The following is a 25,790-nucleotide window of genomic DNA, read 5'->3' as shown; positions in this document are numbered from 1 at the left end:
CATCTAAAGCAAGATATAAAAAATAAATGTAACAAATCATGAGACTAAAAACTTATGTATCAGCACAGGTTAGCAGAGTACATGCCTTGCAGTTGTAGATTATTCAAAAGTATTCATATAAATAAATCAATATATCTGATTGCTCCATGAATTATGATGTTATTGATGGGTTCATCTCTCACCTTCCCCTAGGCTTCTAAAAGCTAAGTCTATACTGTCATGTTAAGCTCCCTTCATAAGTCAATGCAGAGAAACAGGAACCTCCTGGGAGGCTATTCATCTCACCCTTCTTACAGACTTTGCTTAATGACAATAAAGGGAGGTGATGGTACCTATCTTATATTTCTGCCACTTAAGAATCTGCTGAAAGCAAAACAAGTCCAAGAGGTTTTCCTCTCTTTTTTTCTTTCCAATTGCCTGTCCAGCCCCAATAAAGACAGTACCTAACAGAATTTGAAACCACGCACTGCAACACTTTCATAATGAGAACCCCCAAAACCTGTTTATTTCCTTTCCATGGCACCTCTATCACAAAACATGAATAATTCTCTTCCCTACAGTTTTGCTATCTTTTCAAGACTACCTGTATGATCCAGTGTCAGCCAAATGCTGTAGCTTCACTCTAATCTTAGGATGCCAAATACCCAATTTAACTGTGTGTTCAACAGCCGGAAGCCACAATTGATTGTCTTGCTGCCAGACCCTTGAATACAGAGGCTGATCAAAGGGTGTAGGACAGTGCAAAGAGCACAGGTTTAATGACTCATATTGATTCATTAGATGAAATGCATATAATCAAGTTTTGCTAAGTGGCTATTGATTCTGCGCACTTTGATGTTGATTTAGATGTAACCCAGACACAAAAAAAAATGGAAACGTGCAAAGCCAGTGGCCATTTCTTCACTAGCTCAAAGAACACTGACTTCTTCACTAAGTCAAAATCTTGAGGTCCCCATTTAAAAAAAAAAATCTGGAAGAAAAACTTTGGGAAAGAAAATCCTCTATTTTTGTACATACATACAAAAATATGGTTGGCTACACCATGTTAATTAAAAGCATCATCTAGAGCTGTAGAGATGTTCAGATTTGTTTATATCATAGGTTTTTTCAGCCTCAGTGGTAATGACAATTCTGTTTACAGGTAGAGGGCAGGGCAAGCTCCAGTTTATTTGTTTTGCATTATAACTTTATATCATAAAATGGAAAAGTTCACAATCAATCACTCACCAATTTGAAAGGGTTAGAATATGCTACAAGAGTGCATCCATCAGTTACAAAAAATCTTTGCAGTCACAATGTTTGAGCCTTGAGCATATGAAATCTATCTCAGTATTTTAAATGTGATTGCTTTAAAACAATTCAGTATACTAAGTTCCAGCATTGAAAAACCAAGTGAAATAAACTGCTGGAAAGCAAAGTTGGTTCATGTACTTACACAGTCAATCAGTTAATAACATGGTTACATACCTATTAGTAGAATCCAGACCCTTAGACATAGACTTGATAGATCATATTTACCAACAACACAGTGGGTCAAACTATCATTCTAGCATGTACTTTAGTATTGAGTAACACTGTCCTTTTATCACATCTGTAACACAGGGATATTATGGTGAGATTATCAGGTACTGACTCCTATCATTAATACTCTTCTCATCCCCTCTACACGGATACACAATAGCACTGATTCCCAACTTAATTTTACCAAAGAAAGATATATGGCTCAGAATTAAGAAATATGATAAAACAACTTTCCTCTAACTATAGTAATAAGCTACTTATTTGATCAAAAAAGCTAATGGCTACAGAATATAACCAATGGAAAGGAATAATACTGTGGAACAGCCTTCTAACACAAGATTGTACTCAGTAAACTACTGAAACTACAGGAAAAAAGCAAGAAAAGCAAACTGATACGAGATGCAATCAGTTTAGTGCTCATGTACTGGAGTCTCACCTCCAGCATAAGCTACAGGATACGGCTCTTTGTCTTGCATGGTTGGTTAGGAGTTACTCAAGTGTGAAATATTCTAAATTCTGGTTGTTAAAGGATTGAGAACCTCTGCCCCCTGCCATGACTTACATCCTGAAAGGCATATGCTTGTGATAATAATCTACCAAACTAGTCTCCTTCGGCAGCACACAGAAGATGTTTTGCTCTAATATTAGGGAGCCTTGAAGGTAGTATTTCCAGCAAATTACAAGCTAACCTAACATAAAGAAATTGATTAAGCTGTTGGCAGACTCAAAGGACAAATCTGTATCTCATGGTCAGTTATATTTTTTTACCTTTGGTTTTTTTTCATGATTAGGAGAACTAGAAATACTCTAGTCTACAAATGAAATCTTACCTTCTAGCTCAATCACATGATTCCAAAAGCCAGATGCCTAAATGGCTTTGCCTTAATCTGGCCTTTTTTTGTTGTATCTGATGAAAGGAAGGAATGGCTGTCCAGGTAAAAAAAAACAAAAACAAACCAACAAAAAAGTCGAAGTGAATCCCATCACATTCTAGTCCAGAAAAAGGCGGCTTCAACTTGAGTCATATCACAATTAAAAAAAATACTATGGCATATAGTGTTCTTTTTTTATAGCTGAGAGCAAGTTCCATTAGACTGTTAGAAGAGTCTCTGAAGGAAAATGAAAATAGCCTCGCAAGGGAGTGGAAGCCCCACACAGCATGTTTAAATGTGGCAGCTGGGCTGTGGGTGGAAAAGGCCGTTTCCATTGCAAATCTGCTGCCTTTATACCTCCCATGGCTAGATTTCTATGGGAAATGTGGCAGTTATCCCTCCCTGAATTTCAGCTGCTCAGTTTTAAAGATACATAGACAGGAAATGTAGCAAGGGTCAACGACTGAAGGGCAAAAAGTCCAGAATTATGTTCTGTCCAAGGATCGAAAAGTAAAATTGGGCAATGGCAGGAAGTAGAAAAGTGTAACAGGAAAATGGCAAGAAGAGGAAAAGATTCTTCAGTTTTAAAAGATGAAAGGCAACTTTCATGAAATTGCATGCCACTTCAAAGGCTACTTTATTTTCAATAGTTTGAGGCATTTGATGCTTAACACTTAGGTCTCACTGAAAGCTGGTTAGCAAAGCTGGTTAGCAATGTGTTAGTTACTTTTAAAAGTGATGCCTTTATTTTGGGGGGTTTATCATGAGAATAGTTGGGGCAACTTCCCATGTCATCACACATAAATGTGAAGGACTTAATTTAGCTGACTAAGTTCCTTAGATAGTAAATTCCCCACTGGTAATATGTAGGTATGTAAGCCTGGGACTGACTAGAGGAAGCATGTGCTGTAGCTACACCAACATAAAGTATCATGAAAAAAATGTTTCCAAAACATAACTCATCATCCAAAAAAAACCACTCTCTGGTGCAGGTACAAAAATCCTATGTGGAGCATAGATGGCTACTTAATTGCTCTCTGTTTGGATACAGGTGGTGTAGTGCTGTTATCTGCCATTTTTTCTTTTTAATAGTCATTTAACAATTTTAACAAGGTTGAAAAAACTGTCCAAGCAAATGGAGCATCTGTTTTTTTTTTGTTTTGGTTTGGTTTTTTTTTTACCCAATCAACCTGTTACGGCTCCAAAGCTGGTTCCTTTAGAGAGGGTTCTTTAATCATCAGACTAACTTCTCTCTTTCTTTGTTCTCTGCAGAAAACCTCACACTCCTTTCTGTTCAAAAGCCTGGCTTCAACAGCCAGGACAGAAGGCTGCCTCATCCTAGCCAGTCTTCACCTGTTATCACTTTGGTATGGCTCTGGCTTGGGAATTAACAGGATGCTTGTGCCAACTCAGCCACATGGAGGAACCAAATCAGTATTTTCTCCCTGAAGAGCCACTGCTGGTCCAGGATGCACCACTATCATGAAATATTTCAATGAAAGGGCATGTGGCTGCTATGGGGTCTATAGAAATGCAGTGTCTGCATGTTGGTGTGAGCAGAGAATGCCTGCTGTGCCTTCTGGATCAGAGGAGGCTACTGGCATTACCCACAGCCTGCAGATCTCACACTTCTGGCCTGTAGGAAGCCCTGAGCAGCACAGCCTAACTAAGCTGGCAGTGCCTCTGGGAATATACAAATAGGTTTTCTATTTCAAGTTTGGTCAACTACAGACTTGGGAATTTTGTGGATCCTTGTCTTCACTTTCCATACCGAAAGTGAACTCACATTGTGCTCTAGAAATTTGTCCTCACATTCTAATTTACATGTTGTGAAATGCTTCTTGTGAAAATCACAGAGGTAGAAATTAAATAGTGGAAAACTTTTATTAATCTCTAATTAACTGGCAAACGCACTAAACAGAAGTTGGGCCATGTGCAGGATGACATTTTAGTGTAAAAAATACCTGGAAGGTTTTGAAGGTAGGGATGAAAAGGGTATCAGGGGTATGTGATATCATGCAAAGCTATACTGTATCGTAGCCTGTAAGTAAATCGGTCCTGACTCTTTACTAGATGATCCAAAATTTCCTTACTGTTTAAAAAACAGGGATGTTGGTATCATCTCATTATCCTTACTTTTCAGACCAGCCAATACACTTCTATCTTCCTGTGAGTTTCTGGGGTTTTAGAGAGTTCTAGAGCAACATAATTACAAAGTGCCCCAGTGTAAGAGGAATGAAATTCTATTCCTGTTTACACAAGAGATCAGTTTAACCCCTAGAATACATGAAAAGTACCAAAAAAAATTGCTTCTAACAATTCTAAACTAACCATGACAGTTCTCTTGTGGTTCTACCTGAGCTGCCCACTAGACTGTGATTTCTAAATCTGACTGACTGTTCTAATTTTTAATGAAAACTCAACATTGTAGTAGACAGAAAAAGCTAAATGTTTTCTCTGTTTCATAGTTTTGATGAAATGCTGACAATTTAAATAAGTGTTTCCACTTTTAATCAAAGCTATTTTAACTGTTTAGTCCTTCCTCCTACATCCTTTTAATAACATAACTGGAAGCAGCAAGCTTGACTGGTAAGGCTTGAAGTTAACACAGTAGTCAGAATTTATTTCCATTCTTTCTAGAATGGTATTTGTTTTATAACTCTGACTCAGTTTCTGAGTCAGTTCTCCTCTGTGATCTCCTTAGGTCTCACAAGCTAAGCAAAGCCAGGCCATGTCAGTTCTGAGAATGTCAGTGTTTCCAAGGAACACCTAGGTGCTGTAGAGACAGCACTGTGACTTGCCAGAAGCACTGAAACAAATTCATCACTGTGGAGGGGACAGAAGACTGTAAAGCTGGTAATTCCTTATGTCACATGGAATTAAAAAAGAAGAGCCAAGTGTCTGTGTTTTAAGAACTAGAAATGCTAATACCAAAGCCCTTCTCAAAAATAAAGTCATGGGATTATATTCTGTAAGGATTAAACCTACATTTTCAAATGGAAAAACAATCTATTATTTTTTTTCTTGCCATCCCAAACTCCTTAGCACTATAAATGTGTGCTGGGAAAAAGTTGCTACAACCAGTATTGTGAGTCAATGTGTATTATGAATATAAACCCCTATCATAAGCAAAATGATCTTTGGTGTCAATTGAAATCAAACACTTAACATCACAAAACCTGTTGAGGCTACTGAGTTACAATTATCGAATTTTTAAAATTAACAGCTGAAAATGTTCTATGAGCACAAAATAGAGTTACCACTGTAAATTCACTGCAAAGCAGCCATCCATCTAGTTGGGACTTTGTGTGTTCTACCTCCTTTCACAAAGTATGGGATATCCAGAGAAATAAGTTTCAAAACCAGTTTAGCTTTTTTTTTTGTTTGGAGGCTACCAACATGCAAGTATTGATAAGATTCATGTCAGAGAGTATTAATCACATAAATCATGATTTGTGACATATCCTCTTGTTTGAGATAAGTTTGCTTGTCCCTTTTTCCTAAAGTGGTAAACCTGTTTACTAGAACCAACAAACCATTAATTCTCATTGATCATTCTAGAAGAAATCATGCCCAAGCAAGATCTACATTAAATATCAGTAATTCTAGTACATTTTTCTAGAATTATTGCAAATGCTAAACAGCAAGAAATCATTTGCTAATCTTCATAAAAATAAGCTTTTAATATAAGAAGGATGGTCCAAAGCAAAAGGCACTGGAGAGGCATGACTCAACTTCTGGCTGTGATGCAAATGTCTTGTGTGGCAGCAGAGTCACAAACTGCATGTTTACCAGGGGAGCAAAAGCATTACAGCTCTCAGTTTCTATGCACAGCTGCACAGTAAAATTCTAACATCCAAGTGAGGAATGTTTGCTTCCCTTCTAATACCTAGGGACATGTAGGCACTTAACACACACCAGAATTCAGACACTCTGGACTGGTGGAAGGTATTTTCTGTAGTGGGGAATTTTCACTTCTGGAATCACAGAATATGCTGAGTTGGAAGGGACCCATATCACTTCAAGCCTTCTGGTTTTTTTTTTTCTCACAGAGATTAACTCAGTCTTTTGACTTGGAGATGGTCAGAGTAGGAATCACAGTCCCAGCCTTATCCATTATCCAACCTAGAACATATAGCAATGTCTGAACAACTTGTGTTTAATATCCTCTTTTGTCAGGGGTAACTGCAGCTTCATTTTACACCTCTCAGAAGACTGCTTGCTCATGAGCTTTTATAATAATTTAGGTGGAGAGTGTCCACTTCTCTAATACTTCATGCAAAACAAAATATTTACATGTTCTTTACTACCAGGGAAGAATTAATTGAATTCCTCTCTAAAATGACTGTCTGTCTCCCATACAAAGTGCTAATGCTGGGACTGAAACAGGGTTCTTCTGTCTCCAAGTGAGTGCTCAAAGTTACAAAACTATATCCTTCTCTCTTCCTTTGGAATGTATTATTGTCCATGAAAGAACAGATGAAGAAAAAAGAATACAATCATCCTGACATCTTAACCTCTTTATAGTCAATGCAAATTCCCAGATGATGGGAGAAATGTGTCCCAATACCTACTGGCAAAGAATAAAAGTGTCTGAGTGTCATGTTTGTGTAGATCACAAATTGGACGACTTGAAAATTTAAACACTTGCTACACTGAAAAAAGCAGATGAAAGATTAGAAATGTACTATCTACGCTACGTACTTCGTGTGGCATCAAGGTGCCCAAATAAATGTTTTCACAAGTCTGGTGACTGAGCTGGTGGTTGGAGAAAAGGAGACTGAGGGGAAACCTTATTACTCTCTACAACTACCTGAAAGGAAGTTGTGTTGAGGTGGGGGTTGGTTTCTTCTCCCAAGTAACAAGTCATAGGATGAGAGGAAACAGCTTTAAGTTGTCAGGGGAGTTTTAGGTTGGGTATTAAGAAAAATTTCTTCACTGAAGGGATTATCAAACACTGGAGCAGGCTGCCCAAGGAAGTGTTTGAGTCATCATCTTGCAGGTATTTAAAAGGGGTGTAGATACAGCCCTTGGGTACATGGTTTAGTGGTGGACTTGGCAGTGCTGGGTTAATGCTTGGATTGAATGATCTTAAGGATCTTTTTCCAACCTTAACAGTTCTATGACTCCAGATTCGGGCAAGCTTAATGTCAAAAGTACAGTTCTACTGTGACTTCAGACTTAGGTACAAAATAAGGGAGAGTTGAAGAGTGTTTTTGGCCTTAAAGCAGGAGTCGAATGCATGTCAGTTTTTAGCTCTAGTCTTCACTGTGAACACCTATTCCCTGTTTACAAAGTACAGGTCAGATTTTCTCCTGAAGACATTATGAGGGTGAAAAACAGTAGCAGGCGTGTATCTTTGGTGAATTTCTTTCACAAGGATCAGCCGTAAAGAAAGCAGTCATCTACTACTTTGCATCCAATTTAGTGGCCTGCTCACTACTTTAAATATAAGATTTGATGGTAAAGTCTGTCCCAGTCCCAGGGAATTGACAATAAAAACCCTTTCTTTTAAATTACCATTATTGGCATTTAAAGGCAATCATATCCTGTACTGTCTCACTATACTTTACAGTATTACAAATTTTACAATAAGTTATGGATTTAAGACACAGGCAAAACTTCAATTGTATGAAAATTTTCTCTTTGGCATTATATCCCTTCTCCATTCCTCCATGGATACTTATGGCATGGTGAAAACAATGAAAGGTTCTGGAATCCCTTTTCGTGTCATTGTAAATGTCAAGATTTTCTTGGGAAGGGGATTCAGGTGAGTAGCCAGAAAACTAACTTGGTAGGTCCACTCAGCTGGTTAAAGGTACCACTGTTTACAGTGTCCAAACCTGTATATTGCTGAGGATGTTTTCAGGTGCCATCTGTCCCCTGGGCACTTGATTCTACACAGTGGATGTATTTATTTAGATTTATTACTGACATCAAAGATGGTGCAGGACTACCTCTTCTTTCCCTGTCCTGAGCTGACACCACTAGAAGCAGTACTTCAAATCAACCACTAATCAGAAGTGACATCTTTGAAAGACCTGTCTCAACTTATTGAAAAACCTCAATAGAAGTCTTTGAAGACAAATCATAGTGTATTTTTAGGGCTCTTTCCTGTTTTACTTCATTTCTTATTTTCTTCATATTCTTTTGCTAGCCCAGATAATACCTAGGGTGCTCAATCTCATAAAATACAAGTATTTGAAAGAAAAGATAACTATAGTTTTTCTTATATTTTACATATATAATTTCTCCTGCTTCCTTTTTTGATGACTCTAGCAGAGTTCAGATAATTTTCACCAAGGTGGAGAAAAAAGAGGGGCAATGCTATTCTGATAGTGTGGGTACCACCTACAGATAAACTTCTTCAAAGTCATTTATTTTATTTGTGTTGGACACAGGCACAAGGAATAAGGTGGGATTCCCTGTCCATTCAGCTGCCAGCATTCACCAGTAAATTCTCCTGTCTCCAGAGCCCTGACTTGATATGGTCCAATCCACAGGCCATTTCTCAACATGCAGTAGCGATGGTTCTGCAAAGGAGAACTGTCAGAAGGAGAGTGCAGGCAGCTCCATAGTACCCTAAACTCGATGCCTAACATTGCTTGTAGCTTTTCTGGTTTAGTCTAAGGCTAATAACCACAACTGCATTTTCACTAAAATACACATTAAGAAATAGATTTTTTTTTTAAATACCTCCAGCTTTTTAGCCTCAGAATCAGTATTTTTACAGAACTATTTAGAAATAATTCCTAAACTATGAAATAGGGAAACTAGACTAGACTCTAAATGTAAAATTGTCTTATCATTACAATTTAGTTAATTTTGCTCCATGATCCAGAAAATGTTTTGATCCAAAAAGCACTGGATTGTCAGATTAGACTTCCTCTGACATCAATGAGCATTTAACAGATCTTTATGACATCAATGAGCATTTAACAGGTCTTTATTTAAACAGCAGATAAATACCAGAGCCAGAGTTTTGGGCCCTGTGTTTGTTATAATCCCCATATAGGCTTCTGTCTTTACACCTTAAAATGCCTGAAATTTGCTTGCTGTTTACAAATGGGGAAACAGAGGCACAATGAGATGAAATGTTTTGTCCATCAGGTGTGAATCAACTCTGTAGATCCTCTTTTCCATTATGAAAAGCACAAATTATTCAAGCTCAGACAATTTATTTCTCTCCTAAGAGAACACAATGTTCTTAGCAAACCTACCAGGCCAACCAAATAAATTTCCCATAGGCAAGGGAAAACTGTATAGCTACTTGCAGGATCTTGTTGGGGAAATTATCTCCCCAGTATTACTGGATGTTTTGTTCTCTCTTTTTTAAAATTTTCTTTCCCATACTTTCTGCATGGTCTTCATTTATTTAGTGGCTGGCAGAACACCTCCAGACAGATCCTTCCACAGAAAACACTGTGGCTGTAAGTGCACTGCTGCACAAGAAACATGCCCAGCATCTTCCATTTGAAAGAAAATGAGCATAGCATTTAGAGCAACATACAAGCCAGAAAGCACATCCTAAATCCTGTTTGCTACTGCTGCACACTTAGGTCAGCACTCTTCATGCTCCTGCTTCTGATTTATTGTATTTCCCCTGCCTTTATAAGGCTGGTGTTCCTGGTACGTGCAGGTCCTGCAACTTTCTGCCGCTGAAATAGCTATTCCCAACCCAGATGGTGGCAGGAGCAGCTCAACTGTGGCTCCTTTGTGCAGTCACCTCTAGACAATGGCCACTGGCATGCAGAGCCACACACCAACTGCTGGTGTATATCTGCTTGATGTTTCAGATCCAGCTTTGCACCTTTCCAACAATTAATCAACAATCAGACAAAGGATATATTGCTGAATCCAGACAGCAGCCAATACAGACCTCTAATACATTATGGATTCTCTGTCAGCACATTTATTTATTGTTCGCAGTGTTCTGTTTGAAAATCCCTATGCTCTACCACTTATTTTATTTATTTACTTGCTTACTTATTTCTCTTTAGCTGAATTTAACAAAGCTTCATTTATTACCATTTTTCACAAAACCTAAATGGCGGATTACTTCATATAAAATGTATTTATAATCTTGGTATTTACCACAATTTACCAAAGTCTTTAGCAAATACATCTTTAAATGAAATAGAATTAAATTGCACAAGCAGTATCAAAGCATTTTCCCAGGTAAATATCCAGTGAATCATTTTATCATCATTTAACACTATAATAAAGGTTGACTATCAGCTTAGAGATAAAGGAATATACATTTGTCTATACTTCCAGCATCCAGTGGGATTTTTCACAGTATCATGACAGCAAGTAACAATAAGGACCTCCCTGTTCTGTGGTTAGGCTTTACTATAAATGCATCAGTGGACCTCCGGTTCTGCACAGCATGAAACCATGCTACACTATCAAATTAATGTTAAAATATGTATGTCCTGCCTTCTGATTTATAATATCTTTGACAAACAGTAAAAAGGACAGGCACGCCATAAAGTTTATGGATGGAGTGATGGCATGCACAATGATGTCTCATAAAGAATAAAGGGGGGAAAGTTATTTATTCTCGTGATTCAAGAACTAAAATACAGCTAGACTGGGTGCGTGCACAGAATTTTTCATAAATATCCCACAGTGCACCCTGTTGTACAGCAGCCATACATTAATTAGAGCATTCAGCAGACACTGCAATGTGTTACACTCACCCAAGTGAATCTTCATTTTTCACATGCAGGGCCTCACTAATTAAAATCAGCTTTGCAATTAAATGTGGAAAATTGTGTTAAATTTTAAAGCATCATTTAGAAAAAAATGTATTTATTTTTAGGGTATTTTATTTTGATGCAAATGAATTCTCCATCAAAGTGAGACCAGTGAAAGGAAGGTATGAGGATTTCTCTTTTTTGTATTATAGATGCTCCTCTCGGTTGCAAGTTGCAATGCTCCACTATCTCTCTGCCAGTACCTGGCCCTGTTCCAATGCTTTTAGTGAGTGCTATCTGTCAAGGCATGAATAATACAGCCCCTAGGCTGTCGGCAGAATCCAAATGAGGCATACATCAGGAAGCAAGCACTCGACTTTAGCTCCAGAACATGCTCCTGTGAAGACAGGCAATTATTCACCCACGGCTGCAGCCATGGCAATCAAACTGGTGGGTGAAAAGGTATATGAAATGAAAAAATTTGAATAAGAAGTATGGTACAACAAGACACAGAAATTCAATAATTTTCTAAGAACAGAGAGACATTTGAGTCTTTTAATTTTGAAGTTTGGGAGCCTTAGTTATTTCACTCTCTCTGTTAGAAAATATAACTAAACTATATGTAACGCCAAGACAATACAATGGTATGTGAGGCTTTCTCTAATCAAAACAGCAGTGCTAAACCCTAACGTATTTATAAATTCAAATTGCTGTATGAAGTTAGAAATCTTATGCTTAAAAATTAAAAGTTGATCAAAATAATTCTATCCATATAATTAATAAAACAGAGACGTCCTAGTAAAGCAACAAAGTGGTGATATCAAGAAATTTGGTGGAAAATTAGAATGTAATGTATTTTAAAAAGTTAGGGGCAATTCATACATTACACATACACACATTTTATAAATCCTCTTCATTTCTGAGACTTGTCTTTTTTTGCAACACATTGTATCAAAAAAAATCCCTTACAAATAAAATCGAATGAAAGAAAAGGCATGAAAAATTCCTTGGCAGATGAAATGTTTAAGTTGGTTTATTTCATTTGAATTCTTATTTTCAGCAATCAAATTGAAATTCATGATATAGTGAAAGCTCTATTAGCATCTCCATTTTAAATCTGAAGGGTTTATCATTTGGCCTTAATAGTTCTACTTCTCCAAAATTTTATGCAAATTGTTTCAGACTATGATTGTGTTTTAATTTCTAGACAATGGCTTTATCTGCTTTCAAATATACATTGATGTATGCCCTAGAAGAATCCTAAATTAATATACATAATACCATGGAACAAGTTTAAGATTTTTTTAGGTCTCTTATTTGTTAGAATAGGTTTCATTTTGAAACATGTGACAATTGGCAAATGATTAATCCATTACAGAATTTAACTGCTTTTGTTACTTGAGAAATAAAAATCCAAACTATTATGTTTAGAAGCCTTTAAAATAGGCCATTGTATGTAATCAGTATTTTTTAATGGAATCTAGTTAGGGTTTTTATGACATGTCTACATGCCCATTTACATTGCAAATCACTGGCACCTATTTGGTATGTGATGTGTTTTAAAAGGATACTAAATGCCAAGCCTCAAAGTGCAATATTTCCAAAACCATCACTCACATCTACTCAGTAAATACCATGGGCCAGTTTGTGCTCAGCTACTCTAAAGTTAACTATGGAATTTGCACCTGCAGAACAGAACAGAAACTGGACTCACTTTCACATTTATATTTGTATACACAGAATGTAAATCCTGCTGTCTATAAAGCTGATTAATGAAACTGTCAAATTTCCTACTAATTGCAATGGAAGAACAGTTGAATCTATGCTTTTCGTCAGATGCTTAGCCAAAAGGCACCCTGAAAACACAGTTCTGGGAACAGTCTCCTGGTGTGGTCCGAGTCACTGCTACATACCCAGATGGATTGTTCACAGCTAAAAATATGCAAACGAGGATGTGGACCAAGCTTACTGTTCAAAATTAATTTACAGGTCTGAAGGTATAAGAGTAGTGTTTATTCTTACGCTGCTACGATGGACCTGAAGAGCTACCAAGGGAATAAAACCAACACTATCCGGAGCACGGCCCAGGAGAGGCTCTGGTTTTCACTCCTAAGATCTGAATTCTTCTCTTGACTCCACCACTATCTGAACATGTCTATGACTTTGTTTTGTTTTGTTTTGTTCTTGCTTTCAGATCTTTCACAATCTTTGTTTTCTTTTTATTCTTTTAATTTTGTGTTCAGTTGGCTTCAGGCACCTGGAAACATAAACAACAGGTACTGAAGTCCTACCTCTGTCAATTCTAATGTTGAGGCATTGCCCCACGCTGTGTATCACAGACAGTACTACAGGGTCTTCAGTTCTCCATATATTACTAAAATACAAAAAAGAAATGAGTCTGCTCTGAAGAAGGCACACCACCTAACTTTGGGCACTTCCCCTCAGTGCCCAAATGGAGATGCTAATCCTTGTGACTTTCTATGTAGTCACTGGAGAGAGGTGATTTTACCAAGTTAGAGATCCCACCATCCTGCCCTAAAGTGCCCTTCAGAGAAACTTCTCCATCCAAGCCGTGTATTAGCATGCTCAACTAACACGCTGACATCAAGCACTAAACTTAAGAGCCAAGAGCAAAGTACCAAGTCATGCAACGTTTTACTTCCCTTCCAATTGAAATTTGACCCTCCCCCCAAAAAAGAGATGGAAATGACACAGCCACTGTTACCCTATCTAGCACCAGTCTTGTGTTTTCACACACCCCAAAGGAAACATCAGTGACAGAAAAGGTTTGCTAGTTCCCCTAGTTAACCCCACATTGCAGCTCTTTAACAATTAAAAAGACAACTGAAGTATAAAGCATGTGATAAAACTCTGTATTAACATCTATATAATATTTTATGAGCAGAACAAGTTTTGATCCCCTGAATCTGTCTGAAAATTTGAATGGATCTGCTTATTTCAGTTCACATTTAATATACTACCTGAACATGGTTCCCACTGTCACATTGCTACTAAAAGGATAAAATTACAATGAAAAAAAAGACCCTTAGCAGAAACTTCAAGACATTATAGAAGAAATAGAATTCTGGAGAACTCTGACTACATCTAGTGGAAGCAAATACATTTCATTCCTAATAACAAGCTGGTCTGATACTGTGAATGAAAAGGTCTTAACCTCATTAAAATGCTCTGTAAGTCTAAACGGAATTGAGTCAGGCATCAGCTGAGATATGCAATTCCCTGAACACATAAAATTTTTAAGACAGTCTGATTTCCTTGGAAGAAATGTTTGGGTATTTCCTACTCAAACAGCAAAATAGGAAAAAAAAGAAAAAAAATCCCTCAGATGCTCTCAAAACAGTAAATTTTGTAGGTGTTGCTTGAGATATAAATATTACTGCTTTTTTAGAAAATAGATATGTACATTGTAAACCTCCCCAAAGAACTTTGTTTTTACAATAAATAAGACATGTATTGGTTAAATATATTTTGATTAGTGGATTGGCAATCAGGGTGACAAGAAAACATAAGAGTCCCACAAATTCTTTAGTAGGAAAAAAGGAATTTTTGATGTATTTCCAATTTTTATTCTTTGCGCATCTGCCCAAAATTTCGTTTAATTAACCACTCTGAGATTCAGCCTGTTTGTGTTCTGACACACCAGAATCATGTCAAGAAAGCAAAATATGGAATTTAGGTCTCAAAACTGCATGTAATCTTTCCAAACCTCATATCCTTCCTCTTCCCCCAAAAGGGTGATTTTACACAAACACAGACACTAACTCTAACACAAACAGAGCAATTCAAAAGAAAAGTCAGATTTTTTTAAGCTAAAGAGTTTCTCTCTCTGTTTCAAGACTTTTATTTTTTAAATCTGCACAAAAAATCCATGAAGTGTAAAGAAATGTGTGTAGCTACAATCTTGTAACTAGAAAGGACATTATAATCATATCATTTAACTGTTGACTGTTTATGAAATTTCTGAGGGAAAAGAAGGATTTAGTGCCATTCATTAATTACTTGTGAGGCCTGTATTTACATAAAGAAAATGGACAAAAGAAACCCATGGTTTGATATGAGAAGTCATAAGTGAATTTAAAAGTAATTATTTGGGTTTCTTTTCCTAAATCAGTGTTCCAGTATAACCAAGCCTTCAAATAACTACAAAAATGTTACTATTCTTATGACTGAAAAAAGATTAGGAAAACAAATGTGAACAATTATTTTATCATTTATACTGTTTAAATGCAATTCCAACTAATTTCAATATCAGGAGTATCACTTTTCTTGCTCTAATTTTGAAAGTGTTTTCTGGACTTGTCCCTAAGCTTCATTCACTGATAAGAAAAAAGGCACATGAATGGCTGAGGGGCACTGTTCAGTACCTTTTCCCGTTTCAAATAAATACCTAAAGTAAAAATGTATCATTTCAATTTCATTCATAAACCCCATATGCCCTCATTATAAAGCAGTAATCATATTTTTTGTGAAATATGTGCTCTTATAAACACCACAAGTGCTTTAAAACCTGAAAGAAAAACAAGAATGAAAAAAATCTTGACAGATTCAGGAGAATTTAACACTGGTTTGAACACCTCCCTCTATTCAGAAAAGAGATGGCCCAAACATCAGCCATTTTATCTCCTCCAATGGGCTGCTGTACAAAATATGTCAAATGAAAAGCACAGCATGAAAGAAAAATACATGTATTATAGAGCTGTTAAAATTCCAAAATATTGCACAAGAAATTCACGGGCAAATGATTCAGGAAAGGGATGGTTTTATACAAACGAGCAACACTATTGAAAACTGACCTTCCAGACACAGAAATGTAAAGACTGAGGTCTGAATTAATTTGAAGCCCATGTAGTATGTGCGACATAAGCTGCCTTGTACACAATTAACAGTGAACAGATAAGAAAACCTTTTTAAGGGAGATTCTCCATTTATCATGGCTTAGAAACTGAAGTCAAGGTATTTTATAACTTCAGTGTAACATTTGAACAATGAAGTCTTATTAACCCTGATTTGTCTTAAGCTTTGACCCTTGAATCTAATCTGATCATTGAACTTAAAATGCTCAGAAGCTTGTTTTCTTTTAGTTATGAAATACATTAAATAACAGAACATGAGTGCCAACATCTAAGTAGGGCCAAATTTTCATTTGCAACACATGAGCAAGGGAACTGTATGCAAAAATTGAGAAAAAACTGAAAATGGAACAAGACTCAGCTAAAATGTGAGTTAAATTTTGTGTGACATTCAGAAAGAAAAAAACCCCTCTGAATCTGAACGGATTCTAGAATGCCTAATTGCTATTTTTTATCATTGTTTGGTTTATCAAGGTCATGCCAGTAACTTGTTTACCAAATCTCTTCACCAAATTATGAAAATTGCAGATATTACCTTCTATGTCTTGCATATTTGCCACTAACATGACCACTGCCATCACAGCCAGGTGTGGGACAGCTGCAAAAGAGAGAATTAATCATATAGATGCTGGTGTGCTGCAGAAAGATTATACTAAAAGCAGGCAGGCAGGAGGTACTACAAAGATGGAGGGCAACCAAGACAGAAAGAGAAATCAAATAACTGAAGGGGAAAAAAAAAAGAGGGGATGCTTTTTATTAGCAAATCTCAAGGGAATTAATTTCATCAGTGCAGCAGGGCATGAGCAAACCACCAATGAACTTGAAAGTGCATTATACCCATTAAAAGGCATGAATTTTCTAAATTGCTAATGGGGATACATTTTACACTCAGAGCACTAACCTGAACAGCTCTTGTATGGCTGGTTCCACGGGAACTGCAGAGAGATGGAAAATATATAAAAATTTATCATCTATTACAAGTACCCCTCTTCTACAGAAAATTACCAGAAAGGTTGTGTAAAAGCAAGGGTCAGAATGAATTGTGCAAAGAGATTCTGGAGGATGAAGGTCACCCTGAGCAGGGGCCTTGAGTGATTTACTGAAGCAAGAGACGTACCTCGAACACCTTTGGAGCGTGTGCGATGGCGCTTCTCGTCTGCATCCACCTCCATCTGGGAATAGATTAGCAGGCAGTCAATGTTCTTATCCTGCATGCACAGACTATCAATGCACACACTGATACAGTCTCTCACACAATTTATTGACACTATTTTAATTCCATTTTATCCTGTAAGGGAAAGTTCTACTTACAGGGGATTTTTAGGATCCTCATGTTTATTTAAAAACAGAAAATGCAGTAATTTCTGCTTTTAACAGTCGTTTTCCGTGCCCTGCTTTCATAGCAAATTATGTGCAACTAACTGCTCTTTTTGAAAGATTATTTCTAATACAAATCCCTGATTGCTCTGATATATTTTGAAACAAGGATTCAATAGATTTCTATACAATTTAAAATTAAAGGGTCTCACACCACAGGTCATTTTCTACCAAAACCTTTTCAATGGGAAAGAGAGGAAAGAACAATGACTGAAAAGGAGATAAAGAGTCATCACTAAACCCTCAAATATTTCATGTTATTTAACACAGCATTACGATCTTTGCCAACATGTTTAATTGTTTAGTTACATTTTTCAAGTTTCAGGAAAGTGCTCACTTGCTTCATGGCTAAATCTTTACCTTCATTTTATAAACAGCTCGCCCCTCTACTGTAACTTTCTATGCAATAATAAATATATAGCAATCTTAAATATTTGCCATACAGGGGCAAGGCTGCAGATTAGACATTGGAAAATATCATAAACACAGATCTATAAGAGTTAACATAGGGCCAAACATTTCTTCTGATTTTTCATGTACACAGTCAACAGACTTTCAAAGGTAAACTACATAGGATAGTGAGAGTTTAGGATTTTGTTACACTGAGCTATGTTAAGAGGCTGTGTCAGGGAAAATATATCAAGTATCTGTATCACCAGCTCCTTTGGATGTAGAACAGGATGGCAAGATGGATCTAAAGTGCTTCATACATAGAGATGATACACCAAAGCACAGAAATAGACCATGGAGCTCTAGTTGCCCCAGGGGAAAAAACATCAATCGCCCCCTTCATAGCAATACCCTTGAATTGATATCTTGTAAGCATGTCATATATCTCCTGCAAAAACATGGAAATGTGTCCAAGTTACTCACAGCTAACCCTTCAATCACCAAGCTTCCTTTGGTCAGTGCCTTAACACAAACGGATATGGGAAGTAACCAGGAAGGAAGAAACCAAGGGGTGCTTTTACAGAACTCCCTCAACATATTACATGAGGAGGAGACTCAAAACTTGTGGGTGACAGGGATTTGGTGAAAAGAAAAGTGTCACTTTCACAAGGCTCTGTGCTACTGGTGTAGTTTTGCTTCTTGGTAGTCATCATCTGATTCCTGGTACTGTGATTTATTCCATGCTAAAGGGATGACACTCTAAAACAAATAGCTATTATGGAGGCTAATAAAGCATCAGTCTCTATTAGGGGGCTTCAGGTCAGTCTTCTCATGGAGGTCTTTGAGTAAATTTGAGTGGGTTTCATTTTTAAATTAGACACCTACATATAGCTCTGTGTACACACTTGGAGCATAAGCTTCTGTCTTTATCAGCCAATTATGCTGAGATCCTGTAAGGTGTCCCATCAAGCCTTCAGTTGCCAGCCCAGAAAGGCAGAGACGTGTACAGGGAAATCCTCTGTTGTATGTACCAACCCTCTGCAGAAGATTCAGGAATCCTCTGGCATCAGAAATGACACCAACTGCCTATGCTTAGGCAAGTGAACTTACCCTATGTTAAGAGAGCTACAAGAGCTTGAGGAACAACTCCCTCATCACCTACTAGGTGTTACTTCAGGCTGGACAGAATCAGTCTCTAGGCACCTTTGCCCATACTATCTAGCTCTCCTGTGACTATTGCCACTTGGCATACCTATTATAGGTACTTAAACTGAATCTTAAACATTAATTCATCCCCAGTTCTATCCTATACCTTGAGTTCACACCCTGGATGGTTTCTTAGCTCCAATGACTTCATAGGAATTTGAAGTTTTTCAAGTTGCCATATCCAAGTGCAAAACAGCATCTCTGGAATATAAAATCTACCCACTAGATGATGACATTCTTTTCCTTTTACTAATAAGAAAACAGTACATTGTGTTATTCTGTAACTCTTGCAATGTGTAAGGACTTGACAGGAGACCAGAAGTGAAGTTGCTTGATCTTTAGAGTAGTATGTTTTTTTACAATGCTTGAAAAACATTATCTAGCCTCATTTGTCACCACTGAAAAATCTGCTGAAAGAATTATATGATCTTAACCTGGAAATGTTGCCCCAGTTGTATTGATAGTCTGTGTAAATTTAGAAGGGGCAAGCTACAAACAGATTTGCCTGTCTTTCTAAACCAGAGTAAGCACTTCAATTAAAGAATGCTGAAGACACACTTTTAACTATACCATCAAAGAAGAAGTCACTAATCTGGAAAAGCCCTTACAGGATCTGCACAATCCAGATCCAGAAGCAGGTCAAAGAAGTGAAAAAGATCATTAAAGTGGCAGACATGCAATGCAGTGTTATTTTAAATTTTGTTGTGTACCTACCTAGCCTGCTGCTTCTCTAGAAAGGCACAGATCTATCCTGCTGTTGTCTCTGACCTGGATGCCCGCTCGTATATGTCACCATGTGTCTTGGATGCTCCAGGACACAACAAATGGTGGTGGGAGGTGCCTGTGTTTAGTCAATGGAATCTTGTTTTGACTTTATGCTCAGCCATAGATCTTTAAGACCTTGTCATTTCAAAACTTCAGCCTTCACCCCTCCATATATTACATGCTGGATGCTGGGAGCAGGCAATTTCCTGAAATTCTAGTGAGAGGTACATTGGTTCCACAAAAGGACAGTCACCTGGCAGTGTACCACAGCAGTCCTTGGAGGCACACCTGGCACTTTCACGGCCAGGAACAGAATTGTACTCCTGACACCATTAATCTCACACAAACACACTCTTCTTCATCATCTCCACATGCAGAAAAAGGAAATGCAGACCTTAGTCTCACAAGGAGTTCACCGCAGTAGTTCCACTTTATTCCTGACCTCTTCATACAAATCTGCAGAATACTTAGTCATTGTTCCAGAAAACAATGTGTGGGCATAGAGGACAGGCTGGCTAGAGCTAGTTTTAGCCTGGCATCTAAGTTTAAGTATCAAAGCAAAGAGAAAGGCATCAGGAGTAGGAAGAGAAGAAATTTTTAACCTGGCTTCAAGGAGATGCTCTAGAAATGAAAATGGAAAGGTCTAAGCTGATCAGAGGGATGGCGCACCTCTCCTATGAGAAAAGGCCAAGACAATGGAGTTTGTTCAGCCTGAAGAAGCGAAGGCTTTGGGGTGACCTAATTGTGGCCTTTCAGTACCTGAAGGGAGCCTATGAGAAAGATGAAGAGAAGAGCATGTAGTGACAGGAGAAGGGGGAATGGCTTCAGACTGAGAGGAGGTTTAGACAAGGTCTTAGAAGAAATTCTTTGCTGTGGGTGGGGTGAGGCACTGGAGCAGGTTGCAAAGAGCAGTTGTGAATGCCCCATCCCTGGGAGTGTTCAAGACAATCTGGTCTGATGGAAGGTTCCCTTCCCATGGCAGAGGGGATTGGAACTAGATGATCTTTAAGGTCACCTTCAACCCAGGCCATTCCATGATTGTATGACTCTTAATTCTGAGAAGGAAAAGAGAAAAAAGGTCTTGGTAGGAATTAAATTTTAAGTTAGAATTTAAAAGAACCAAATTATTGGATATGCCTTACTTACAGTAATAGGCAGAGAGGTAGAACTAGCAACTATGTACCATCATTTTGTGTGTTTTTGTTATTGAAGACTTAGAGAAATGAGACCCCAAATAGTTATATATCAGTGCCCTAACTAACAAAACACAAGGTACAAGAAGAGATCTGTCATATTGATAGATATGCTGAAGACAACCAAATATGTTGAGTAGTTTCTTTAGCATTTGAAACAAACAAATAAAAGAAAAAACAAACCAGTAAAAAAATCTGTGTTGAGATGAAGATTCTTATGGGGGTTGTGGATGAGTGCTATAACCACAGAAGTATCCTTGAAGTTTCTAAAAATTATATCTGATACAATTGTCACATAACCAAAGGATGAAAATGCTATACTAAATACAAATTTTCTGGCTAAAATGGAAAAAAAGCTCTGTGTGGTCACCTGCATGCAGACAATTAAGACCTGTTACATTTTAGTGTATAGAATCTTATCCCAGTAACTACTACTACACACAAACACACACACACAAGGTGTTCAGAAATGTCAATATAGGAAAGCTGGAAATAATAATGAAACAAACTGAGATGAAGAACATCTTTTAATATAAAATTACTATGATTAGTAGCAACTTAAATATTTCATTAAATGTTAAAAATAAAAAAGGTACATAATCCACAGCTGTAAGTTTTAGTCCTACAATATTGAGTATCTTCACCAGTACTCTGGAAGATTATACTGAAATATGCAGATAACACATAAATTAATGGAGTGATAAACTGTGCTGGAGACAGGCCAGTTACATGTACTGGCCTGTATCACTTGGCAGATCTGATTCATCTGCAGAACATGCCGATTTCAAGCTTCTGCATATATGAACAATCATGTGGGCCACGCCTGAAAGACCAAACACAACTTGCAAGGCAGTAACAATGAGGAGTATCTGGACAACCAGATGAGCATGCTGCAATTTCTGCACTGCTGCAGCTGAAGGGCAGAATGTGACCTGCAGCTGAACAACCTTTAAGGCTGCATTAATTTTCCAGAAAAAAATCAAGATATTCAGATACAGTCAGTAACTTCCAACAACAGAGGGCAAGTTTGCATCAGGACATATTTTTCTGTTAGCTTTCCAGATACCCTGTTGAAGTCTTCAGGTTTTTAAAGTATATATATTTAAGACTTTGAGTCCCACCATAGACTTATCTGAGCTATCAAAAGTTTCACAACTAGCACTGCTCTTGCTGTCTCTAGATACACTCACATATCTACCATATGGACTTCCTCAGGGCTGCCGGCTGTGAACAATCCAGAGTTTTAGGCTCCTTTCCAGGACAAATGGTGACTGTTGCTCGCTTACAGGGAAGTAATGCAGCATTTTCTTCCCTCGCAGGCAGGTAGTCCTGAAAATGTTTACTTCCATTAAAATTCTCAGTGCACCCCAGTTTCTAGCTAGAGTCATGGAGACTGCAAGTTTCAGTCCCAAGTCCCTAAACTTCCAGGTCAGTCAACACTTTCTGAGTGAATTATGGTTTCCTTATAGCCATGATGTACCAGAAATCTAGAAAGCCACAAATGAACAAAAGACCTTACGTTTGGACTTCCAAAATTATTCTGTCCCAATTTTTTTACCGGTCATTCTTCAAATCCAAGAACTGGATTCTCAAACACTCTCAAAAACCATCCACTGTTTACTGAGGCAGAGCATCCACTGTTCTACACTACACAGTGTTCTGTGCTCTCAGTACAAGAGAGACATGGAGCTCCTGGAGCAGGTCCAGCAGAGGGCTACAAAGATGATTAAGGGGCTGGAGCATCTCTTCTGAGGAAAGGCTGAGGGAGTTGGGCCTGTTCAGCCTTGAGAAGAGACAACGGGATCTCATCAATGTGTACAAGTATCTGAAGGGAGGGTGTCAAGAGGATGGAGCCAGGTTCTTCTCGGTGGTGCCAAGCAATAGGACAAGAGGCAACAGGCAGAAATTGAAGTTCAACCCGAAGAGGAGAAAGAAATTTGTTACTGTGCAGGTGACTGTGCACTGGAACAGATTGGCCAGAGAAGTTGTGGAGCCTCCCTCACTGGAGATATTCAAGAACAAGCAGAGAGGTTGGACCAGATGACCCACTGTGGTGCCTTCTGTAGATGATGACCATTTATGACCTCAAAACTCTATGGAAAGTACAGTTAAATACTAGAATTACTGCATAATTGTTATAGTCAATCATGAATGTTGATACAATTATTAGAAATATTTATTTTCCCTAATCAGTAATATTAGACGTACTCACAATGGGATAAAAGTACAATGTTCAGAGACAAATATTACAATTTCCTGAAAATGTAATCAGTTTACTACAGTAAGAGGTTACAATTTAAAACAACTGGAGATAAATAAATCTCCATGTGACTCAAGTTACTCAGTAAAGGCAGATTTTCAGCCTCCATGGTGCAAGATTCAAATTTCTGCAGGTAAGATTTCTCTACTCTTTTTATAGCCAAGGTTTGCTCAGCATTTGTTTTTGTAACATTAAAAAATGTTGTTTCTTCTGTGTGGAAGACAAAATGAAAGTATTTAAAGATTTCTTTTAATCTAGTATCTTGAAGAATGAAACAAAATATGCCAAAAATATTTCCCATAGTTAAAATTCTTTAAAATGCTCCTATATTCATAATCAAAGGAGCATGACCTGGAAAATTATGAATAGTTTACGCAAGCAGTTTATCCCTCATTATTTTAGTACTTTGTGCAGTCTTCCTAAAAAAATTGTAAACTGACCTTCTACCACTCTCCTCAGAAAATAACAGGCAAATCCAAATTGTTACATACCCTTTTTTTCAGCATGTCTGTGAATTCCAAAAGCAATTAACTTTCTAATAATGGTAATTGTCAAGCATGACTCCTGATAATCTGAGTAAGTTTTTAGAAGCTGGATATGTTTTGGGAGACACTGTTTAACCTATTTGGTAAATGGGACATTTACAAATTATTTCATTGGGTTCTCAAATATCTTTGAACATACTTTTCACTACATGAAACTCAGTAACTATACTCTTTTGACATTCTGACGTCTGCTTTCAAATAATAAATAAAAAAAATCACAATTGGAAACACACCGGTGTAAAATGAGTAAGAGAATACTGTTCTAGATTTAAACTGAAAATACAGGGCAAAATTTCTTACAATATATGTATTAATTTACTTTAAGGAGCTGTTCTTCTGGTTTGTGCAATTTGGAAGAAGTTCTGTGTGTTAATCTGAATTCATGCAAAATGACCCAGAAGACAGAAAAGGCAATTCTAAAGACTTAAGAAGAAAGAAGGTGCTGCCAACAGATTAATTCAAGTTAACTGAAATCTGGATTAAATGAATGTAAATTTATTTTAGACAACTAAAAATATCAACACTTAGCATGTGATCTCTACCACAGTACTTAAATTACAGATTCATGGCACTATTCCAGAGGTACATTAAGATAATACTTTATGTGTCCTTACATTGCTCCTCAATGCTTTTTCGACCGACAATAACCCAGGACTGAGGTACTATGGTTTTACACCTTTAGTAAGTTTATATTTTAAATTATTTTATCAAACCATGGTCACAGATGTATAATTTCACCTGGAAATGCTACAATCAAAGAACAGAGGAAAATAAGGTGAGGATTCTGGAGAATTAAAATATGCAGACCAAGTTAATCTAAATGGAGGGGCAGGCACTGATCTTCGTGGTGACCAGTGACAGAACCCGAGGGAATGGCCTGAAGTTGTGTCAGGGAAGGTTTAGGTTGGATATTAGAAAGAGGTTCTTCACCCAGAGGGTGGTTGTGCTCTGGAAAAGGCTCCTCAGGGAAGTGGTCACAGCACCAAGCCTGGCAGAGTTCAGGAAGTGTTTGGATGATACTCTCAGGGACATGGTGTGGTTCCTAGGGATGGTCCTGTGCAGGACTTGATGATCCTTGTGTATAACTTCCAACTTGGCATTCTGTGATTTAGTGATTCTGGGAACTGACTCCCAATGTGTATATAACAAAGCCTTGCCTTTCCATATTACATCAGAGCTTAACTTCAGTAGACCTGATCCCTGAAGTCTCTGTAGAACTCCCTATTCATCCCACTGAGGTGTCAGTGGGACTTGCTGATGCAACTTGCATAACACTGTACTTCAGCCAACATGCCTCTCCCCCAAGTACGGAATCACAGAATGTCAAGGGGTTGGAACGGACCATAGAGATCACTTAGACCCAACTCCCCCTGCCACACGCAGGGACATCAAACCTGGCCAAACCTGAATCAATAACAATATCTGAGCCTTGATTTATGCCTTCCTAAACACAGTCTTGTAAATTAATTGCATTTTAGGAGAAAGGGAGTGTTTGTGGATGAAGGGACAGTAGTTGATGTCATTTAACAACTTTAACGAGGCTTTTGATATAGTATTCTTGTATCTTGTTATGACTGTATTTGCATAGTCAGTTCTTTAAAATTAGCTCTCAGTACTTCAATCCTCTTAATTAAATGTGGCCTATTACTTCTCTTAACAGAGCACAGTAAAAATCAGGTTCTTGATTTTGACAGAAAACCTGTATGACTCTCCCAAATGTATTTAATGCACTTGTTTCTCATTGTAAGATCTACGAGACAGAAGAGACACAAAACTGCAGTATACAAAGTTACTCTAACAAGCTAATGGAGTGCTTAAGGAAAAGTCAGGCAGAAAGTAAAGTAAATTCACTGTTCTTTCACACCCTTTCTCCCACAAACCCAGGTGCCTTCTTGGCACAGACATCTGAAATTCAGTTCAAATATTTTAGAGCACCCTTTCCAGCAAAAGGCAAACTTAATAAAAGAATTACTGTTATGAATCTTCCCCTCAGGAAAACACCAGCATGCAACCAGGCCCTCTTAGAGCAGAGTTGGAGAAGGAACTTTACAAAGATAAAAGTTACAAGCTGAGGGTACATAATACAAAGCA

At 37.6% G+C, this 25,790-nt stretch overlaps 1 protein-coding gene across 16 annotated transcripts in view; it reads right to left on the bottom strand.

Annotated features, from left to right (window-relative positions):
* Positions 1 to 25,790, bottom strand: part of MYT1L (myelin transcription factor 1 like) — a 298,788-nt gene that overhangs the window by 111,643 nt on the left and 161,355 nt on the right. For all 16 annotated transcript variants that reach the window (XM_071548396.1, XM_071548394.1, XM_071548398.1 and 13 more), the window contains 3 exons: positions 17,081 to 17,135; positions 16,865 to 16,898; positions 16,499 to 16,561 (listed from right to left, as the gene is read on the bottom strand). In XM_071548396.1, coding sequence (XP_071404497.1) covers positions 16,499 to 16,561; positions 16,865 to 16,898; positions 17,081 to 17,135 — 152 coding nt within the window. The remainder of the gene's footprint in view (positions 1 to 16,498; positions 16,562 to 16,864; positions 16,899 to 17,080; positions 17,136 to 25,790) is intronic.

Source organism: Pithys albifrons, chromosome 2, assembly GCF_047495875.1.
Source record: "Pithys albifrons albifrons isolate INPA30051 chromosome 2, PitAlb_v1, whole genome shotgun sequence".
Taxonomy (NCBI): Eukaryota; Metazoa; Chordata; class Aves; order Passeriformes; family Thamnophilidae; genus Pithys; species Pithys albifrons.
Note: the sequence above shows the minus strand (reverse complement) of the source record. Positions and strands in the feature narration are given on the sequence as shown.